General features: G+C 37.0%; 2 protein-coding genes across 9 annotated transcripts in view; both read left to right on the top strand.

Annotated features, from left to right (window-relative positions):
• The window catches only part of NEO1 (neogenin 1), a 246,573-nt gene that overhangs the window by 5,044 nt on the left and 220,640 nt on the right, over nucleotides 1-20,889 (top strand). The gene's annotated exons all lie outside the window — the stretch shown is intronic.
• Nucleotides 10,353-10,884, top strand: LOC125104208 (small EDRK-rich factor 1). The gene has a single exon (XM_047736696.1). The coding sequence runs from the start codon at nucleotides 10,505-10,507 to the stop codon at nucleotides 10,691-10,693; it is 189 nt and encodes a 62-aa protein (XP_047592652.1). The 5' UTR covers nucleotides 10,353-10,504; the 3' UTR covers nucleotides 10,694-10,884.

Here is a 20,889-nt window from a genome sequence, read left to right as displayed (position 1 = left end):
CTCGCCTGGATATGCTGTAGTTTTAATGTTTATTAGTTTTGTCACCTTTGGAAAGATGAGTGATTTTACTGAGTCTTCTGTAGACAGAGACTGATACCTTGCTCTGCTTGCCTAACAGGATGAGGTATAAAAGAATTTGTAGATTTCCAGGCACAATGTTCAAAGGATATAAGAAATGTGGCTATTCTTAATTAGCACACTGTATGAAAATTAGTATGTGATGTAGGATAGTGAAAAAAGACCTAGGATATGTGGCAGAGGATTTGGGATATCACTCATGGTCCATACCTCCTCTTGTATCTGTTGAGGGCTGTAGGTAACCTTGCTTACCTAAATGGATTATCAGCAAAATGAAATATAAAACTGCTTATAAGCTGTAAAGTGCTATATCTTTGTGGGATGGTTTTATCATTTCTTTTTGAACCTTTAAAAATACTATAATTCTATTAAATTTTTTGGAAGTGTAGATTTTTTTCCTGTTGGCTTAATTTGATCATTGTTGGTTTATGAGTTTTCTCTACACTAATAAATGTTGGGGTAACATTAATCTCATTATATATGGTGCTCTAGGCCCTATTTAATAGTCATTTCCCTGGGGTGCTTGGGTGGCTCAGCCATTAAGCATCTGCCTTCACCTCAGGTCAAGATCCCAGGGTCCTGGGATCGAGCCCCACATCAGCCCCACATCAGGCTCCCTGCTCAGCGGGAAGCCTGCTTCTCTTTCTCCCACTCCCCCTGCTTGTGTTCCCTCACTCACTGTCTCTCTCTCTCTCTCTCTGTCAAGTAAATAAATAAAATCTTAAAATAATAGTCATTTCCCAAACACTTTATTCATGACTTCTGCATGATTGGGAGGTATTTACCATGTCGTTGGTAGGGTTTTTGGCTTCTAGGTAAAATTGTATGACTAATAGGAGAACAGAAGATATGACCATAGATAAGATCATGTTGACCAGATAGCTACCTGAGGTAACGAAAAGTCTAATGTTGATGATTTTACAAAATTGACTTTGTCATGGAACATAAGCCAGTGAAAGATATTAAAATATAACCCAAATTTGGATTCATTAAAATGAAAAGAGTTTTTTGATTAAGAAATTTGGAAATAGAGACTAAAGTCATTTAGACCCACTGGTGTAATTTTGTTATATTTCTTTCTAATCTCTGTTAATATGACACATCAGTGTTACATTGTAATCATAATGTATGTACGACTTTAAATGTAGATGTTCTGTCTTAACATTATGCCAGCTTTTGGTTGCTATATTATCTTTAAATTATTTTTAAAATTTATTTTAAAATATGTAAATATATGTGTGAAGTAAAACGACATGGAAGTAAAGTATCACTTCTACCAACAAATACCTTTTTTACCCATAAATAACCACTTTCAGTATTTTTTCTCCTGCATTTACGGATGTATGTATAATTGTATTTTTTACATATAAACAGGAACATACTATTTCTTGCTTTTCAACTTGATCTTTTTTTTTAAACAGTGTGTTGGAGATCTTTCCAGGATGTATAGACTTTTCTATAACCATTATTGAAAATGTCTGTATAATACTGCAGTGAATGAACATGGGATTAATAGCGACAAATTAGAGTGGTATTTATTGAACATTCACTGAACTCCAGGCAATGTGCCAACCTCTTCTGTATGCATTAATTCTTTCACCTTGTGAGGGAGATGGTAACATCTCCCCATTCTACAGATGAGGTAACTGAGTCTCACTTATTAAGTGACCAAAGGTCCCACAGCTCTCCTGTGGAGAAATTGTCATTTGAATCCAGGTCTTTTCAGCTCCAAAGCTTATGCTCTTTATTTTACTGTATGCTGCTTCTAATTATTTATTTTCCTGTTATGGATGGATGCTGAAGTTGTTTTTGGTATTTTGCTATCATAAAAAATGCTATCATGAACATCTTTCTGCATATGGTGTTTCCCTTCTATTTTTTGGATCCCCACATAGGGAATTACTGGTGAAAGATCATTTTTGTGTGCATATGAGGGTCAAGTATCCATTTATTATAGACGAGTAATGATACCATTAAGAGTAATACCATTTGCTAGTACTTCTACAACTTTTTCAAGGTATATTCACCTTTAATTGTGAACTTTGAATACTTCAGTCCATTATTTTAAAATGCAGGTCCTTAGCTTCTCTGCTTCGTCTGTTAACTGCAGGGGTTAATTACCTAATTAATAGGTAATCTCAAAGGTCCCTTCTCCCTCCAAGTTTCTATAACTCTGAAGTCTATAAACTTGAGCCGTGGCTATCTAAATGGCCTCGTTTCAGTTCTTGTGTTTGAACACTGCTCTTTTCTGTTCTTGGATGCAAGAATTAACCTTTTGTCATTCTCTGGAGCTCCAGTTATGGCACATCTTCTTTTTCTGACATGAAGCTGGACGTGATTAGGGAAATCATTTAAGTTGCTTGTAAACAGGATTGTGTATGATTTTGTATAAAAATAACTTTATGGCCGATTTCAAGAAATAAAGATTTAAGTGTTGCGAAATCGTGAGATTTTAAGTTGCAGGATTCCTGGAAATAGTAGATGCTTACTCTCAGGCTTTGTGAGTGATATACGTAAATTGCCCAGGTTATAGATGCTGGAATGAGCAGGTTGTGATTCCTTCTTTTGATACCCTCATGTAAAGGAGAGAGAGAGAGAGAGGTAGTAGTTATATATGTTTAACTTTATGGAAATCAGTGCTTGAATTCTCCTTGAAAGGAGTTAGCATTTGAGCAGTCTGAAAGTCAAATGTGTGTGTGTGTGTTTTTTTTTTTTTGCTTTTCCTCTTAAAAAGAACCATGAAAATACCTTTTTTTTTTTAAAAGATTTTTTATTTATTTATTTGACAGAGAGAAATCACAAGTAGGCAGAGAAGCAGTCAGAGAGAGAGAGAGGAGGAAGCAGGCTCCCTGCTAAGCAGAAAGCCCGATGTGGGGCTCGAACCCAGGACCTGGGATCATGACCTGAGCCGAAGGCAGCGGCTTAACCCACTGAGCCACCCAGGTGCCCCGAAAATACCTTCTTTAAAATGGTTTCATAGCAAGAATTTTTTTTAATAGCAAGAATTTTTAAATTTAATTTTCCAGTCAGTTTATCTATAGCCAAAACTAAAAATTTAGGTAATTTTGGCTAGTTGCAAATATTTTATCGATGGTTAATTGTGCACAAAGCTATAAACTTGGAGATACTAAGATGAATTGGACATAGTTTCTATCCTTAGGATGCCTTGGTCTAATAGCGGAGATAAGACATCCCCACAGGTAATAGATAACTTGATTTGGAGGGAGAAACAGTCATTACTGCCATAGGTGGAAAAACAGATTCTGGAATCACTGCGTTCCTGTTAATCGAGTAATAGTTCTGCTTTCTTTCATAATTTTGGTTCGTAGCTTTTGAGTATTACTACCTTAGTTTTACCGAGTCAGTAGACTAGAAGTCTCAGAGGAGGTTATTTTTCATTTCTTCTAAGTGAAATGGTTACTGGAATGTTTGAATATATGAGAATTCTAATAATGGTGTCATCTGAGGGTGCAGCTACTTCCATGTCTGTGGGAAATGTGGAGATTGATTATACTGGTTTTCAGAATTTATTATTGGTCAGTAATAGCCAGTAAAACTTGGTGATGAGTCCTGAGCAGAGTGAATTTTTAACATGATACTACATGGAAACTGGATACAGAATATTGTTTTTCAGCTGTAGAGGAAGTTAAAAAAAAAAAATCACCTGGGGGCGTCTTCGTGGCTCAGTCAGGTAAGCATCTGCCTTTGCTCAGGTTGTGATTCCAGGGTCTGGAGATCAAGCCTTGCATTGGGCTTCCTGCTTATCCAGGAGCCTGCTTCTCCCTCTCCCTCTGCCCCTCTTCCTGCTCATTTACGCTCTTTCAACACTCTCTCTTTCTCTCAAATAAATAATTAAAATATTAAAAAAAAAACCAACTAGACTTATTTTGTTATATAAGGTCTAGTTAAGATGATAACATTATAATTTATAAATTTAGGGACAGAATCACAAATGATGTTCTATTGATAACGTTTTATTCATAGCATAACTTTTAATGCAGCAACTAAAATTTAAGGTTTTTTTGTTAATTCTTCAAAACATTTGAAATTTGAGGTGGCTTTTTCTAAACTATGTGTAGTATTAATATCTAAGGTACTGTTATACTTCTTATGGCAATAACCCCCTTATTAATAGCCACCTCACCTACATAGAATTCACCCATATGCACCCTTACCTCTAGAATACAACTGAAGACTAGGGAATGAGAGAAATTAGTTTTCAAAGTCGGTGCACCAAAGTAAGTTTCTCGGAATCCCAAAGGTTCTGTTTAGAGCCTATTTTTCTTTAATTCATGTAGATTTCTAACAGATTGTACTATCTGATTTCTAAGCCCGTTGCTGATCAAAAGTGGGTAGAGGCTATCTTGGGAATGCCCCCTAACAACAGCAAGTTGTGACCTTTGTAAGGAAGGAGATTTAAAATAAACATAAGAATGCAAAGATCTTCCCTTAAACAGAAAGAATTGTCTCAGCCATGTTGAAGAAAGTTTCTTTCCCTCTCCATCACTGCTAATGGATTTTGCCTGCCCTTTGCCCTTTCTTTGCCCGTTATACTATGGATACAGTTGCTGTTTGGGAGATCTGTCCAACCTTCCAAATATCTGGAGTCTCATCTCACCTCAAAATAGTATGGGACAGGTTGACACCTGAGGTGGAGAACAGGAAATGTGAATAGGAAGAGAGGTGAGGTGGCAGGACATGAAAATGAAAACAGTATAAAACTTTGCAAACAATATGTAAAATAAAAAGTGAAATCATACATTTCAACCTTCTCCCCAGGGATAATTACTTTTAATACCTATGGACTTCTTTCTTTTTTTCTTTCTTTCTTTTAAAGATTTTATTTAATTATTTGAGAGTTGTGGACGGGCAGTGGGAGAGGGACAAGCAGACTCCCAGGTGAGCAGGGAGCCTGACAACACAGGGCTCTATCCGAGCACTCTGGGATCATGACCTGAGCTGAAGGCAGACACTTAACCAACTGAGTCACCCAGGTGCCTTGGAATTTCTGTTTTATATGTACAGTTAAATATTTTAAACGTTATAATACATATATAACAACTAATGCATATATAAACTGACAGTTGTGTTATACTGTGCGTACTGTCTTCCAGCTTGTTTTAAAGACATCTTTCCATGTGAGTACATACAAATTTATCACAGCTATTTTGATAGCCGAATGGTATTTTATAGACATATAATAATTTAACCAGTTCCAATTTGATGCTCCTAATTTTTTTTATTGCAGACATATGCAGTCAACCCATTTTTACAAATATCTTTGTGTACATGTTCAAATATACTATAGAATGAGTTTGTAGATGTAGAATTGTAGGGTAAAAGAGCATGTGTATTAAAATATTTGATAGTTATTTCCAGATTGTTCTCCAAAAGGCTGATTTACTCCTTTCAACAGCGAGTGAGAGAGTGCCTGTTTCCCCACACATTTGCCAAATAGTAGTTACTTTCAGACTTCTTAGTCTTGACAGTTTGATAGACAAAAAAAGCGTATCTCTTTGAATTTTATATTTTAAAATTGTTAATGGAGTTGAGCATCTTTTCAGATTTTTATTGATGGTTTGTTTCTGAGAATTGTCTGCTCAGGTCTTTTGTTCATATTCTTATACTCATTCTTGAGTCTTAGGTTCATTTATAAATATAAATTAAACAATACATAATTAAGAATAGGAACAATTTTAAATTTTATAATTTTCAAAACTCTCATTGTTTGCAGTTTTTAACTTAATGAGAAGTGAACTGAGTAGTCAAGTCAGTCTGCTTATCTGACTTCTGCTAACCACTGCTCGTGTTCACTTGATATGGATTCATAAGCTTTCAAGCTGTTCTATTTTATTCACTGATTTGATTGAAAAATAGGAATTGAAACAGGTCCAATACCTCTTTTAAGACAGGATGAGAAACTTCGGTTTAGAGTAAGTTCAGTTAATCAAATACTTGAATGCCAGTTTGGCTCAAGGTACTGAAGTGGTTTCAAGTGGAAAATGGATTAAGAATGTAGCAGAAGAAACAAGTTCAAGGGACAGGATATTATTTCCATTCTGGACACCTTGAGTCTGAGATGCTAGCAGAACATCTCTGTAAAGGCATCGCAGAATTAGGCTCAGGTGAGAAGTCTGACTAGCTGTCTTGGCTAGAAATATAGGTTCAGGAATTATCTGGATAGATATTCGTCATGAGGATAGATCATATCACTAAGGAAAAAGGAAACAGAGGGCAAAGACTGGAGCATACACCGATAGTAGGGTGTCCAAAGGAAGGGAAATATTACCTTGTCTACAGAAGAAAAGTACCTAGAGTCAACATAATAAAGCTCACTCCACTTATGGATATCTTATTCATAAATCTCTATATGAATAAATGGGATAGTGCCAAAGTAATACTGATTCTTTTCCCTTACCCCCACGTGCATGGTGTGGCCCTAGGTTAGAGTGCTAGAGAAGGAAAGGGGAAGCTTACAAGGACAATTCTGAACAACTTTAAGTTAAAGAAAAACACACACACGCATATTCATTTACCATCCTTTTGGACTGAGGTGCGAGATGAATGAGTAGATACGTGTCCATGCTTAGAGCCTGGTTTATCTGAATCACTCATTAAATGTAAACCATTGTTACTGTTTTTTGTATTTTATAAATGATGAAGAGCCTCGCTAAAAATATATGAAAGTTAACTTGTGCTTATATAATTTGTTTTATATTTTTACTTGATGGGTGTGTATAATTAGATTGTTAAATGAGGGCGCATATGTTGAGGACGATGAAGATTTTAGTTTTGAGCAGTTGGTTAAATTTCTTAGAGGAGGTAGGACTTGATCTGGTTTTGAAGGCACACAGAGGCTTTTTAGATGGGTCGGGGTTTTTTTGACAAGAAGGTTGAAGTGAAGAGCAATAAGAGTTGAGGCACAGTAAAGGCAAAATCAATTGAAATGTTCTTGATCAGTGACCCATTTCTTGAAAGGTTCATTTTTTTATTCTGAAATTTATCACTTGTTATGAAGTGGAGGGTGATTATTAGATGATGAAGTCATAGGCCAGATCATCTTTTAAAGATTGCAGTGCTGAAAAAGAAGCTGAAGATGGTGCTTGTTGCAATTTTTAATGCCTGAAAATTAACCTTATCATTCCATGTCTGCTTCTTAAGACTTTGTTTATTTTCTGCAAGATGTTGTGGGCATCTTTTATGAAACATTGATTTCTCTTGAGTTCATTCAAAGTCACAGAAAGAAGCTTTGGAATAATGGGTCTTATGAAGTTCTGAGGAGTTAATTTTTGCCGCTTTTTGAAGAAATCTTTGCTTTTTAAAAAAATTTTGTGGCAGTTTTGCGGAAGAGTGAATGTCTTTCTTCAGAGTAGCTGTAGTCGAGTAGAGGTTTTTGCAGCTTAAGAATTAGTCGTTAAAATTTGTGGGAGGATATATCAGATAACTTGTGCTACTAACACAATTGTGCTGCTAACTTGGTAGTTCCATTTTGTTCACACTTAAGTTTTAAAATTTGCCTCTGCATATGTATAATAACTTGACCTTGACATAAAATTCCTGTGTCACAGTCTTTTTCTTTCAGAACTCAGCAGATAGTTTTCCCTGTATCCCCCACATTCAATATTGTACATAGTAATAATATCTACTACATCTTTTTAATTTTTAGATCTGTATAATTGTAGAATTTTTTTATTATTATTATTTTTTAGTGTTGTGGACTTTGAGATACATAATTTTCACCAGGGTGTGACAAGGTGGGAGTTTATTAATTGATGCTTTTTTCCAACCTGGTACAGTGGAGCTGCATTTTAGTTAAGCATTAGATTAAAGTCAGCAAATAATATGAAAACCGCATACCATCATATTTCCCTTCAGCATACGTTAGGAAAGTCCCACATTGGACTTTTGATAAGCACTGAATGAAGGGGAGCACTTGCATTTATATTGTTCAGAAACATTTTTTTAAAACTCTGGAATTGTGGTATGATGAGATGGTCATACTAAGGCACACCAGAGCTGAGCTCAACTGGGAGAACAAGTTCATGTCTCAGATTGCGTGCTCATTCTGAATGGCAGGGAGAAGAGCTTGTTCTACCTAAATTGTTTCACATTTTCTCCTCATATATGGTTGAATTCTTCTAACTTAAAATGTCTGTATGATGTGACTTCTCTGTTTAGTGAGTCTTTTTGTTTTGAATGTACACGTCTCTGTTAGGGTAGGACAATTTTCTTTTATTTCTTTATTACCTATACTCTGTTTTCTTTTCTTGGATTTCCAGAGATACTTGCTCTCTTGTCTCTTTCCTCTGTGACACTCTGTTTCTCCTTTTTTTGTGCATACAGATTGAGAATTTTATTTTTCTGGTGAATGGACTCATCATTATCTCTAGTCATGCTATTTACCTTAAATCTACTTTTTCTGATACTAATATAGCTCTGTCTGCTGACCTTTGGTTTGTGTTTGTTTCCATCCTTTTATTTTCAGCCTTTTATAATTTATATTTATGTTGCTTATGTAGCTTATTGTTGGGTTCTCTTTTTTATTTATTCTGACAGCTTTTGTCCTTTTATTAGAATGTTCAGTCTATTTATATTTAATGATATATTAATGATATATTCAGCTGTTATATATTGGCTTTAAATCTTCCGTTTTATTATTTACTATTTGTTTTGCCTACTCTGTTCTCCTTTCTCGCCTTCTTTTGATTATTTTCAATTGTGCAGTTTTTCCTGTCTTTTAGCTTACCAAGTGTATATTCTTTTGTTATTCATTTAATGGTTCCTGAATTCATCTTTGACTTCTTTTACTTTTTATTGGACAATGCAGAACTTTTAGAATACCTTAATTCTATTTGTCCTTCTCCTCTGGTTTTTGTTATTCTCGTTAATGTATTTTAGTTCTCTTTATACTTAAGATTTATAAGATATTATTATTTTATAAGTCATTCATTTAGATTTACACATATATTTAATTTCTTAGTGCTTTTCATTTTCTTCTGCATCTCTGAGCTTCTCTCTGGGATCATTTCTTAGGCCTGGAGAATATCCTTTAGTATTTAGTTAGGAGTTAGGTCTGTTGGAGGTGAATTCACTCATATTTTATCGGTTTGAAAACCTCTTTATTTCACCTTCAATTTTTTTGGCAGGGGATGGGAGGCACTGGGTGTAGAATTCTAGTGTATAGAATTCCGCCCTTTAAATATGCTATTCCATTGTGTGCTGTGCTCCCATCATTTCTAATGAGAAGTCAGCTGTGGTCTTAATTTCCTCTTTTTTTAGATAATGTGCTTCTCTCCCTCCTTCCCTCTTTGATCACTTTTTTTTTTTTTTTTTAATTTTTTTTCTTTGATCACTTTTAAGATTTGCTCTTTCTCTGTGGTTTTCAGAAATGTGACTGTGATGTGCTTAGTTGTGTTTCTTTGTATTTATCCTGCTTGTTGAGCTTCTTGTATCTGTGGGATGATCACTGTTGTCCGTTCTGAAAAGTTCTTGGGCATTATCTCTTCAAATATTTCTTCTTTCCCATTGGAGAAGTTCACTTAGGTCTTTGAATCCTCATCACACTGATGGGATTAGAGGGACTATGGGTTTTTGTAGCTTCTCTGCCCTGTTTGGGTTGTTAGGTTAAGAGTAACAGTCTCTTGTGACTTTGTACATTTTAAACAGTCAGGACTCGGGGCGCCTGGGTGGCTCAGTGGGTTAAGCCGCTGCCTTCAGCTCAGGTCATGATCTCAGGGTCCTGGGATCGAGTCCCGCATCGGGCTCTCTGCTCAGCAGGGAGCCTGCTTCCCTCCCTCTCTCTTTCTGCCTGCCTCTCTGTCTACTTGTGATCTCTCTCTGTCAAATAAACAAATAAAATCTTTAAAAAAAAACAGTCAGGACTCTTTTTATTGATTTTATTATATTATTAGTTATAGAATTTCCATTCCATTTTCTTCCATAGTATCTAAGTTCCTGCTGAAATTCTCCATCTTGTGTCTTTATTCTTTTGATCCATTCTGTCATAAATGTTTCCATGAAGGTTTGCTTTTATGTCCTATTTCTCCTGATTGGGGAGTTGCTTTGTCTTTTTATGTACCTGTTTGTGATTGAGGGCCAGGAATTATGTATGAAAAGTTATAGAAGTAGTCTGAATGATGCTCTTTTCTTCCAGAAAAGATTTACCATTGCTTCTTTTCTGGTAATGGGGTTATACTAGAGGCATAACAGTCTCTAGTCACTTTTACCCATTCAGGGATGGATTTGAGATGATTTAAAATTGGGCTTCACTCGGTGGGCGGGGCCATGGGAGGAACGGAGGCGTTGCCCGGCAGAGGGTCCGCGCGGGCTCAGCCTTCAAGGGCCACCGGTGGGGACGACTGCTCAGCGTGCTAAGAGGCCGTCGTTTTCCGTGGGGGCTTTCTCCCAGGCTCGGTCAGGTGTCGGCATGGCCCGAGGAAATCAGCGAGAACTTGCCCGCCAGAAAAACATGAAGAAATCCCAGGAAATTAGCAAGGGAAAAAGAAAAGAGGATAGCTTGACCACCTCTCAGAGAAAGCAGAGGGACTCTGAGATAATGCAACAAAAGCAGAAGGCAGCTAATGAGAAGAAGTCTATGCAGACAAGAGAAAAATGATGACTATTTGGAAAAACCTGGGTGCTACTGCTGGCTAGGTGTATCATAAGCTCGAAGGGTCAAAATTTTGTGGAGCTAACAGTCATATGTTATATCCTTATAAAACTATTTTAAACTTTACCTTTCAGCCTGACTTAGTGTAATGTTTCAGAACCATTCTTCAAAGAATAAAACACTAACCATTCATGTGATATATTGGTGGATGTTATTTTTTTTATCAGCAGTGAGCATTTATATAATTTGCTAGAGACGTAATATGAGATAATAAAATCTATAAATCTAGAATATTTGTCATAAACTTTGTTAAAGTAGATCTTATTTACAGTCAACTTGATTGTATAATAGAATTTAAGATACATTTATCTTAAACAATCTATGTTGTTTTGTGATTAACTGGTTTGCTTGAAGAATTTACCATAGCACAGACCCACCTGGAATGGCAACTAAATGAATATAAATTAAATGAAGAGTAACTTAAAAAAAAAAAAAATTGGGCTTCAGACCCTATGAGTTGAAACGTTTTAGGTTTACCTTTACTTCGTGGATGTAGCCCTTTGAGGTCCTGATCCACAGCTTAAGGGGTTCACCCACCCTCCTCCTTGGCAGGCCCTCATTTCATTTTTGTCCCCTCAGGGCCTGAGTTTATCAGAAGCTAAGCTCATCTTCTCAGGCTCTCCAGCAGTAGTGGCTTTGAGTCTGCAGATAGCTATAGACAAGAAGCCCCTTCAAATACCAGATCTTCTCTTTGGATTTTCTTATGTTCCTGGTATTGGTCCCTTAATTCCTCATCACTTTGGTTGCCTTCACACAGATATTTTGTATTTGGTCTAGTTCTTTTTTTTCAGTTGTTCCAGTGGAAGATTTGGTCCAAACCACCTAATCTGTCCTGGGAACTGAACTCTCACAATGCCCCTTTCATCTTTTCTCTTATTTGTGTTTGGTGAGAAATAGTCAAGATTGTCTGTTTCTTTTTTATCATGTTCAGTCTCCAGTTTATTGCTCCATTGTATTTTTTTAAAATGATTTAGTTGTTTTGTTAAGTATTCTCTTAAATTTGTGGGGGGGCAGATTTCTACAGTTGAGATTTCTTAGTTGGGAATTCTAATGATATCTCTCTCAGTGAGTGTTCCAGGGAAAAAATTTGCTCCAGTTAATAGAACAATCACTCCTTTAGCTTTTGGGTCTTTTCAAGTATCCATTGGAGCGTTACTGTGATGATGGGATGGTGTCTATATGTGCTCAGTATTGCTGGTAGAGATGGATTCTTTTGAACTCATATGGGTTTCTGTTCTAACGTTTCAGATCCAGATGAAAAAATGGAAAATTTTAGGTTTGCAATAATTTTACATTGCTAGATCTTGGTTTGCTGTTTTTCAGAGATTAGAGGCAAAGAATAGTCAGACAGCTATGAAACAGGGAGATTTACTGAGAAAGCATTTGTTTTCAGTGCAGAAATAAAAAATTTTACAATTCAACGTTGGTGGTTCGTTGTGGAGTTAGCAGTAGTGCCTCTCCTCTTTTTGCCTCATCCCTAAACTTTACCCAGCACATTATCTGCAATGTGAATGCTTTGTTAGCCTTTTTTCTTGGAGGCTTTCTACTCCATTTATGGTTGGTACACCTCTGTGATTTTCTGTGGGCCACAGATTTTTTCCCAGATGTTTTGTTCTTTAAAAAAAAATTATTCCTTTGGTTATTTTAGTGGACATTGGAGTGGAATGTCAGGTGGGGATTGGTTACATTTAAGAGCTTAGTTTTGCCATCTTGAATTGACAATCTATGCTGTGTATTATTTTGTCTTTTTCACTTGGGTTAGTTTGGTGTCTGACCCAATTAAAAAAAAAGAATAGTTTTATTATTTTCTTTTTACTTTTATGTACATATAGGTTATTATTATGCAATTCCTGAAGGACTCTAATAGACTAACTCTTATCTGATAGGAATTTTTTTGATAGACTTTTATATTGCCCATTTTTGCAGGTGCTGACTTTGTTCCCAGGACTGTGCCAGGTTTTGGGATTACAGACATGGGCAGGTGTCTTAATCTTACATACCTATTCTTGAGGCAGAGATACCTTTTTCTGAGGGAGAGAGACTTTTTTTGGGCGGGGGGGGAGAATGAATGCACCAATGTTCATTTAAAATTTTGATTTTTTTAACCCCTTAGTTACATTGTTGAATATAAATGAATATTTATAAAGATGTTGATAATAATTTTTATGTATATAAGAAGTGTTCTGGTAAAATCTTATTTACAATTCCAGCTTTGTTACCTGTTTCATATATATATATATATATAGAGAGAGAGAGAGATAGATAGATAGATATAGTAAATTTCAGTTTATTCTGTGGCCAGGTGATCAAAGAGCAAGGTCTTATGTTATATATGTGATTGAGTTTACTCATTTGTTACACATATATGGGAAATAGGATGGCATGGCTTTTTTTTTTTTTTTTTTCTTTAAATAAGGAGCCTAATTCAGAATTCAGTAAGGTAGGACATGAAACAGAGAAAAGTAGAAGCATGATATATTCATTATGCAACTTTTTAGGGAAAAAATTAGGAATTCGCTTTAAGCCTTTAGAAATCTAGAGTTTGCTAGTCTGGAAACCATGCTTTGGAAGTAGTTTGATAGATTGGATATAGAAGGAATTAGGAAAAGCAGGCAGTTGGGGCCAAAAGGTGGACTGGAAAAGAAAATGGCTAGCTTTGTTGTGCTGTTCCAAGAAGAATAATGTTCATTCCGTTGTAGATATAAAATACATTGTAAGGCGAGTTGGCTGTCTTCTTTTTACATCCAACAAGAATAGTACAATTTGGTCTTCCTGACTAATGCTTTGTCATGATATGAGTTAATTTTCTTTATATGTTGTTCATATTAGGTTAAATACATTTATTTACATTTTATTTATGTAATCTTAGAAACTTGATATGACAAAGTACGCTTGCTGGTCAGATTTTCAGTTTTTAATGCAGTAGCTTTCACGCTTGTACAAATGTTGGAACATCTGGAAGTAGGGGAATGCTTTGTGAGATATTGTAAACTATTAATACCTTTAATTACATTAAGCAAATGAAATATAATTTTATAAGTTGTAAATATGACTTATACGAATGCAGTCCATCTCATTAGCTTAGTTCAGGGAACATTTAGTGAACATTTGTTGTGTACCATAACAGAGGATAATTTCATGATGAAAATGAATCATGGAAGAGGTAGAAGAAAAGAGAAATGAGGATCCCCCTCTCCCCAAACATCATTGAGTTACAGTGTCTTTTCAGATTAGTTTGAGATCGTCACAGGGGCTGGTTGTTGCTTCAGCTAATGGTGGCTGACAGAGTGATTCTTTTTTTTTTCTTATTTTTATTTTTTTATTTTTTTAAAGATTTTATTTATTTATTTGACAGACAGAGATCACAAGGAGGCAGAGAGGCAGGCAGAGAGAGAGGAGGAAGCAGGCTCCCCGCTGAGCAGAGAGCCCGATGCGGGGCTCAATCCCAGGACCCTGGGATCATGACCTGAGCTGAAGGCAGAGGCTTTAACCCACTGAGCCATCCAGGCGCCCCTGACAGAGTGATTCTTAAAGTGTAGTCCTACTTTCAGGGCATCATTATCTACTGAGATAAAATTTGTGGTTTAAGACCAGGGAAATCTGCATTTTAAGAAGCATCTGAGTGGTTTCTTATTCACAAACCTTGAGAAATATTTTCTAAATTTGACTGAGGAAAAGCTCAGAATATTGCTTCTGAATTTGAAAGTGATAGAACCTTAAGATGAACTTTCTCTCTAAGCAAAAACACAATGCATATGATGGGGTAGTTGCTATTTATTTTCATTTGTATTTAAGAAATGCCTTTTTATAGATAGGAGTGTTTGGAATATTGAAAAAGAATTCCATTTCTCAGGAAGTCTTTTAGTTGTTTTTCCATGGAAATAATCACATTATATTTAATGACTTTTAATGGTTTTTCAACTACAAAATGTCATTAGAATTTGGTTCCATTAACATAATATCTGGAAGCTTGAGAATTATAATCATTTTTTTTTGAGAGGGGTGGGGGTAAAAGAGTGAGAATCTTGAACAGACTCCTAGCTAAGCACAGAGCCTGATGCGGGCTTGATCTGAAGACCCTGAAATCATGACATGAGTCAAAATCAAGAGTTAGATGCTTAACTGACTGAGCCACCCAGGCGGCTCCAAATTGTAGTACATTTCTTTAAAGTTTTAGTTTTGCTTTATTGACTGCTTCAACTTTTGGTAGCAGGAACACAAATGAAAAGTTAAACTGGAAGTCTTAGGTATATAAACTTTAAAACATTCTTTTTCCAAAACAGTGAAATTCAGACTAATTAACTCAGTAAAGTTTTATCAGTACATGCTGCATGCCAAGCTCTATACTGGGGCCATGAGGATGATTAAAACTTAAACCCTGTCCTGGTTGAGTTCACACTATGTGGGAATACGATAGGAAAGGACTATATATGAACAGGTGATTTGTGCTTTGCTTAACTGTAAGGAATTTGAAACTCCAGTAAAAGGTAATTAAATAGCCTAATCATTATAATACATGCAAGGAAAAAAAAGTATGTTTCTGTGTGTAGAGATGGTGATGGTCATGGTGGTGTTTCACACTTAGGCTGTTAGAGTAATCTAGGTAGTGTACAAAGATAACTTGGGTTAGGATGATGGAGGTGGAGAAAAGTTTATGGAGTGGGAAGATATTTAGGTGATAAAATAGAATTTGGTGATGGGTTGTATATTGTGGTAAGAGATGTACCCAGGATAGTTCCTAAGGTTCTAAAGAACCTTAGGGTTTTTGTAGTGGTATGGATGGTGGTATTTTGGGAAAAAAAATTGGGGGGGGGGCAAAAAGAGCATGAGTTTAATTTTGGACTTAATGAATTTAATATGTGTTTGAGTTATCCAGGGGACTCTTGGTTCTAATCTGGAACCAAGCCGGAGATGTGGGTTATAGATTTGTGTCATCTGCTTAGAGTGTGGTTGAGTTGAGGGGATGGGCTGTTAGGCAGTGAAAGGAATGGAGAAATAGGAAAACCAGGGGAGTGTTGTATCTTAGAAGTCAAAAAAGGAGTCTCAGTTTTGCTGGAAGAGGAGAAAACCTTTGCATTTAGCTATGCACAAGTCATTACTAAGAGCTTTAAGTAGAATTTGGAAGCAGTTTGAGGGATAAGCGGGAAGGAAGGAAATGAAAATTATGGAAAGTTCCAGAAATTTAGCTGTGAAGGACAACTACATGTAGTGGTTGAGGTCTAATGAGAATCGGGTGTGTGTTTAGTGCTCAGGATTCTTGAACATATTTAAAGGGCAATGGAAGACTGTGGAGAGTAGTTTGAATATACAAGGAAAATGATGAAAAAACTCAATAGTGTAAGTTTCCTGGGGAATATGGGGTTTGTTCTGAGCACATGTAGAAAGATTTGGGATTGGATCCAGAGAGGAGGAGTGATAAGGCCACTCTTTAACTGGAGGAAAGGAGCATGAGAATAGGTGAATATTCTTCCTAAGAGAGCAAGGCTTTCTGCTGTGCGTGAAAGAGGATTGGTAAGTAAGAAATAGTTTCCAGGAGAGTTGGAGACTTAGTTGATCAGAGAGGTAGGCTTATCAATACTTTTAAAAGTATATAAGAATATACGAGACAGGAAGATTTAACAAGATTTTAAGTTTTGTGGGGATAGCATTGTTTTTTCTTTTCTTCTCTTTTTTTAAGATTTTTTGTTTATTTGACAGAGAGAGACTTTGGGAGAGAAACACAAGGAGGGGGAGTGGGAGAGAGAGAAGCAGGCTTCCCACCCAGCAGGGAGCCAGATGCTGGGCTTAATCTCAGCACAGCACCCCCCCCCCCCCCCCCCAAGCTCACAAGCCAAAGGCAGATGCTTAATGACTGAGCCACTCAGGTGTCCCTAGGTAGCATTGTTTTCTATGCCTTTCCCCCACCTCATCTGCTGGGGGACCATCTTGGCATATAGTAGGTTCTCAGTAAATATTTATCCTAAACTAGAATCTTAAATGAAAAATGCATAAACAGTAACTACTCTTGACTGACAATGATAGAATTAATAAGTGAAAAAAGCCTCTTCCTATAACAGTGTTTAATACACCATTTCAACAAACTTCTCCCTGTAGCCTACTAAGCTTTTCTCTTTAATTAAGTACCTGATTTACACAACAGATTTTGCTCATTTGAGGACTCAATCCTTGTCTAAACAGATAAAGGTAACAGCTCAGGCATAGTTAAGATACATTGTAAATGCAATCCGAATTTCACCTCAGGGCAATTCACTTCAGACATCCATCTCTAAAAACCTGTTGTGTCTAAAAGTGGGGACTTTTATAACCAATTCCCAGTTATTCAGGGGCTAATTAACTGTTTTATTTGTCTCAAGATTAGGCAATCCCTTTGCTTTTAGCTCTCTTTTAACCTAGCCTTCTGTTTGGCCATTTTGTTACTCTAAACTCATGAGTAAGATAGGGAGAGGTAAAACAGAAAATGCAGATAAATTAATGGCTAAATGAAGTGCTCTTTGGCTCGTTAGTTTTCCTTGTGCCTTATTTCTGTGGTTCATTGGAAGCTGTCAGAAATGACTGTAATATTCAGTGTAATAAAATGGGTTTTCAATGTGTCAGGAAACCCTTATGTTATTTAGATTATAAAGACAGCTAACGGTTCCAGGCAGATATAATTATTTTCTTATGTTTGAAGCAGTACAGGCATATGGCCCTTTCTTGGGGGGAGTAGCCCTTTTCTCTATGTCACTTTCATACCACTCCCATTGTGACTGTCCCCTTTCTGTTAGTCTTTTCCATGGCCCCAGGCATCCTCAGCCTCCTTTTTCTTGTCACTGTTTATACTTATTGCTTTGCAAGCATGTGAAATGCTGGCATCTCATGACCTGGGCAAGCTACAGCCAAGGTCAGGCAAGTTGGCCAGGCCAGATGGAGGGATGCAAATTAGGATCACTAGACTATAGCCCTCTAGGTAATGACCATAAGTTTGACCTCTGTATCCGCAGGACCTAATACAACAATACTTGGCATGTAATTTCTCCAGAAATATTTATTGTTGAAGGAAGAACTTTAGAAATTATAGAGTCACAGGAGGAGTCATTTATCTTTCTGCTTTTATAGGTGAGAAAAGTGAGGCTTAGATTCAATAGCAGTTATTTACATTCCTGTGACATGGCTAATTATACTTTAGGCCATACAGAGGGATAAGTGAATGTGATGCACAGCCCCAGCCTTCTAGGAATCCCAAGTTAAGTAGAAAGTCAAGCAGCCATTTATCTTAGAGTTTTTTCGTTTTGGCGTCTTTCTTTCTTTCTTTCTTTTTTTTTTTTTTTGCTCATGAGAATGGTTTGTGATGGTGGTGGTGTTTTGTTTTGTTTTGTTTTTGGTGCCTGTATTTGCTGGCTACTGTTATGCCCAGTGCAGAGTTGCTTAAGATACAGCTTTGCCGTAATGGAACTTGTCTAATGTAAGATGAGATAACATAAGAATCCATATTTCTCAAAGCAGTGTATGATTAAATATCAAATGAGTCGTCCACTTTTATATATGCCAACTTCATAAGATGAAAAAAAAAAGCTAATGATCCATCATCAGGTTAATGGGCATCTTTAGTTACTCTTCTAGAAGTGGGAACAGATTTGAGTTGGGAGAACTCTGTATCTGGAAGTACCTATTGGTGAATATTGCCCACTTGATAGAGATGAGGGGAAGGTGTTTCTTAGTGTAACTGTCAGTCAGGAGAGAGCCAGCCGTCTGATGCCTTGTCAGCAGCTAAGGAATTCATTCAGCCCATTCAGGTAAGTTGAATAGTGCTGACCGTTGTAAAATTCTTTCATCCCCATGTATGTGCATTTGTGAGAACTCATAGATCCTAGAATTTTTTTTTAACTGGAAGGGGACCTTTAAGATCCTCTTCCCTCTTCTCTGGTCCAGAGAGGTTGCATCACTTGATTAGGTCACACATTAACTTGAGTTGTAAGTGGTCCAGTGGCATGTCCTCTTGTTAAGTTGTAGCTTATTTTTCTGTTGAATTTCCTTTCTTGCTGTATTTAGCAAGATGTTCTCCAGGTATAAAATGAATATCTCGTATTTGAACAAATTTGGGGAAGAGTTGAGTGTGGGGAGGGAAATGGTGAAATGTTGCTTCCAGTAAATTTTGCAGAAGTATAGAGAACCAAGAGTACTGGTACAGTTCCTGCCTCCCTTTTGGCTGCTTTTGGTTTGTGATGGTTTGTTTGCCTGCAGATAGCCTTGGTGAATATTTTCCTTTTTATCAGTGGCAACATGGAGGTATGAATAGATCTTGTGACAGATCTAGATAAAAGAAGCTGTGAAGATAATGACACTTAGTTTATATTATTTACCTTCTTTAAAGGTATTTGTAACCTAGTTGAGAGCTACTGCTTCCAGAAGGTTTACAGTCATATGAGGGGCTAAAACACCTAAAGAAGTTATGTAACAATTCTGTGTATCTTTGTGCCAAATGAATGCTCATTATAGTTTTCCAGTGCCTAGAACAGCGCCCAGACACATAACTTACTATCAGTATGTATTGGTTGGATGGATAGACAGAGGCACTGACAGTAAACATAGGGGAGCTTCTGAGGGCTATGGCAGTTGGAAAAGGCCTGGGATATTGTGCAGCTTTGCAGCAAGGATAAGTAGTACTTCATTCAGTCTGATCTTGTGTTTCTAACTTCTCCTGACCTTAGCACTTCCCTCTTTCCTCTTCAGAACCTGAAGCAGTCCCTTCTTTTTGATAGCTGATTTTTTTCTTCAGAGACAAGGCTGACTTCTCTCACTTTTATTTTGCCACTGCATTGGCCACCTCCTTAAGTCTTTCTTTTCTTCTCAGGTCTGCTTATCTCCTAGGGTTTAGAAGGATCACATCTTGGTTTCTAAGTCTGATTGTGTTTTCTTTGGTTCTAGTTCCTTGTTCCCCTGAAGAAGTGCCGTACTGTCTGGGAAAGATCTGAGTTATCAGAAAAAGTTCAGGAGCATCTTCTATGATTATTAAGAGGAAAATTTTGTAGGATAGGTGATATCTTATAATAACATAGTATTTTCTTTGAGCCACGTTTTCAGGCTGTCATAAAGAGATTTTAATTGGCTGCATTTTAAAAAATAAACTAGTTATGTTCCCCACCCTCCCCAGTTTTGGCAGTATAAAGGCCTGTTTCACCAAGAACACATAAACAAGTAAGTACAAGGAAGCTTGTGTGCATGAAGTTCTGCTGTATAGTGTAGCCACTTTCTCTGATTTAAGATGTAGCTCTTGGCAACTTCAAATAATTTGTGTTCTCTGAGGGAGAAGTCCAGTCTATTTAGCTGTATTTAAGGAAAGCTGATTATGATTCTCCAATGGGAAATAGACTCTCAGACCCATTTATCCTCTCAACATGCATTTATGGAGTAGCTACCGTGGGCAAGGCACTGTGCTAGGCAGCTTGGGAGATGGGAGAAAAGAGAGTTATCAGTCTGAGGAAGGGCTTATCATGTATAAAAATGATAATGCTATGTAGAAAGTCATGTATTCTGTGAAAGGGGTACAGAGAGCTCTGGGAGTTCTGAAGATGGAGAAGGTGCTTCCAGACGCAGTCACTCAGGGAGAACTTGGTGGGGGTAGTGGAATTTGAGATGGACCTTGAAGGCTGAGTACATGGTCCTGCATTGGCAGTTGGGGCAGGATGCTGCCCTGGCTGGGTAGAGAATGTGGACCTGCGGAGATGGGAAGGAAGAGAGGAAATGAAATGAGCAAACACATGTGAACAGGAAAGCATTGGTGATACAGACAACAGAAAGTAATGTGCTTTGAGGTGTAGCATATTAATGTGAAGTGGCATAAGATAGGGACGGAAAGTTGGGTACTTGATCTGTCAATTGAGTATATTAGAAATGGGAGGAGTGGGTTGAATCTGGGCTGTTGACCAAAAATTAGTGTTTTGTGGACCATTCATTGCTCTGTGGATTTTATGAGTTGAAATCTGTTGTAAGGATGATTGAAGAACAGCAGTGTAAGTGATTGGGCTAATCTCATTCTTCTCTTCTCTTCTCTTCTCACCTCACCGAGGGCTGTGGTAGATTGTGGCAGTGCTTCCTACCTTTCCGCTAAATAAGAAGTTCGGTACATAGTGAAAGGGTCTTACATGGTTTTAGGGACACTATGA

The sequence above is a fragment of the Lutra lutra genome, chromosome 7, assembly GCF_902655055.1.
Source record: "Lutra lutra chromosome 7, mLutLut1.2, whole genome shotgun sequence".
Lineage (NCBI taxonomy): Eukaryota > Metazoa > Chordata > Mammalia > Carnivora > Mustelidae > Lutra > Lutra lutra.
This window is presented reverse-complemented; position numbering and strand designations above follow the sequence as displayed.

Bases quoted from the DNA above. Each gene is read 5' to 3' on its own strand.
- LOC125104208 (XM_047736696.1), top strand. From the start codon at position 10,505: ATGGCCCGAGGAAATCAGCGAGAACTTGCCCGCCAGAAAAACATGAAG.